The sequence below is a fragment of the Mastacembelus armatus genome, chromosome 10, assembly GCF_900324485.2.
Source record: "Mastacembelus armatus chromosome 10, fMasArm1.2, whole genome shotgun sequence".
NCBI lineage: Eukaryota > Metazoa > Chordata > Actinopteri > Synbranchiformes > Mastacembelidae > Mastacembelus > Mastacembelus armatus.
In genome coordinates this window covers 16,236,205-16,238,280 of record NC_046642.1, presented here as the reverse complement: position 1 = coordinate 16,238,280, position 2,076 = coordinate 16,236,205, and the positions used below count along the sequence as shown (strand labels likewise).

The window sequence follows — 2,076 nt, the reverse complement described above, 5'->3', positions numbered from 1 at the left end:
TTGTGCACTGTCCTTATTTCCTATGTGATATTGAGTGTGTACTATTTAACTAATGTAATGAAATGGTCATTTTTGGCTTCTTTTTCATGTCTTTGGCTTAAGACCTGCTTTAATTATTGTAAACTGAACGTAAAGATAATCAAATATTTGTGATGGATGTTGCGTTCAAACGATTTAAGTTTTATAGTGTTATTCCACAATTTTATGTATAATATTTATCTTTTTTTTTTTTAGAGGATTTTGATTATATACTTATGGCTTCACAAAACATTTATTTATAGAGCAATTCATTGAAGCATGCCAACACAGGCCATCATTTTTAAGCTTTGACTGAAAGTCCAAATCTTCAGTCTGTCTTTATAATTTGGTCTAACAAAATATTTTTGAAAAGGGAAGTTAAAAGTATTACAACGCTGACGTTACACACTCCGGGACAGTAGGTGGCGCTTTGCACCTGAAATCAGCGCCCCCAAGAGGAAGCGAAGAAGATGAAGAGACACCCTCGGTAAACATGGCAGCAGCTGCAGCACCAGCGGTCCCGGAGCATTCTCCAGAAGCACCGCCGTCACGGCCTTTTGACATCTCACAGCCTCCTGTTATCGAGGGCTTCAACCCTTTGCCGAAGACCAAAGATGAAACATTCAGTCAAAAATTCGTCCGGAAAACCAAGGAGAACCCGTTCGTCCCCATAGGTGAGAGTGAAGTCACACAAGTGCGGCACAGCTCGTCCTTTATTGTAGGTTACGCATTAGGCCGCCTGCCACACGGTGTGTGGCAAACTAACGCACCTGACTGCACACTGATGTGGTCTACGAGCCTACTGTACCTTCGTCCGTTTGCTGTCATGTGAGCACGGTGTTATTATTATCCAGTGTCGACCAGTGCCAGCACTACACTGTGTTGGTGGTGACTGGTGTTGCAGCAAAGCACTAAGCAGCCTGTTAACTCCACCACCACCACCCCATTTTATACTACATTAGTTTGAGTAGCTCCTCGTTCCCTTTGCCATGTTTATGGTTACAGTCCATCTGCTCAGCACCTGTTTGTTGTTCTGCTCCTCACTGCCTGTCTGCCTCTAAGTCATGACTTGCTGTTTGTCCTGCAGGTTGTTTGGGAACAGCAGGAGCACTGATCTATGGTCTTCGTGCCTTCCATCAAGGAAAAACCAGACAGTCCCAGCTGCTGATGCGGGGACGTATCTTTGCTCAAGGCTTCACTGTAGTTGCCATTATCGTTGGTGTCTTTGCCACAGCTCTGAAACAGAAGCAGTGAAGCCGGACCAATCCAACACTTCTGCTATTGTGTGTTCAACTTCCAATCAGCCCAGATCCAACTAGGGACTGGACTGAGGTTATCTGAATGAACTGAATAATGCATTTTGTTTTCAGCATTATCCAGATACTTGTGTCATGGCAAACATTTATTATTTGTAAATTGTGAATCCCTCAAGGTGATAAAAGATTTAGCAATACACTAGCATTCAGCTTCTTCACCAGACCAAGTAAACAAGCTGAATTTTACTTTAATTCTGCTTCATCATTTTACAATCGAAATGTGCAGAAATATAAGTTGTTTTTTGCTCTTGTGGAGGTTTAGCTTTCCGGCGTTCCCCAGGTATTGTCACTGTGTACCTAACACCCAAATGTCTTCAGTTATAAACTTTAATTTCACTGTGGTGTTGTGTGTACCTGAGGTAAAACGGCATACTCACAAGCAGATTCAGGGGGTCAACCACTCCTTTTACAATCTTTATTAAACAGGAAGTTAATCATGAAGTCATTGGGCAACTTTATTGTGAACAGTTTTTATATTAATGGCCTGGGTGAGTAAACTTAAATTGAAGGAGGACTTTTAAACCAGGACAGGCCCAGTCTCAGTGTCCACTCTAAGCACCGAACTATCGCAACCTTCCTCTAAATCAGCGAGATGGACTCTAAATGTATTAGGAATGCAACTGCACATTGAAATCGCCTTTCCTATGAAGATGATATCGGTGGCCAGTCTAATGTAACACTGCTATATCAAAAAACAAATCGTGCCTTCATAGAAGAAAGGACTAAGCAAAAGCTGTTACTG

At 42.1% G+C, this 2,076-nt stretch overlaps 1 protein-coding gene across 1 annotated transcript; it reads left to right on the top strand.

Moving 5' to 3' along the window:
* The first annotated feature begins 483 nt into the window (after nucleotides 1-483).
* higd2a (HIG1 hypoxia inducible domain family, member 2A) lies at nucleotides 484-1,775 on the top strand. Its single transcript, XM_026330522.2, has 2 exons — nucleotides 484-692; nucleotides 1,106-1,775. The coding sequence occupies exons 1-2, from the start codon at nucleotides 512-514 to the stop codon at nucleotides 1,270-1,272; spliced, it is 348 nt and encodes a 115-aa protein (XP_026186307.1). The 5' UTR covers nucleotides 484-511; the 3' UTR covers nucleotides 1,273-1,775.
* The last annotated feature ends 301 nt before the right edge of the window (nucleotides 1,776-2,076 follow it).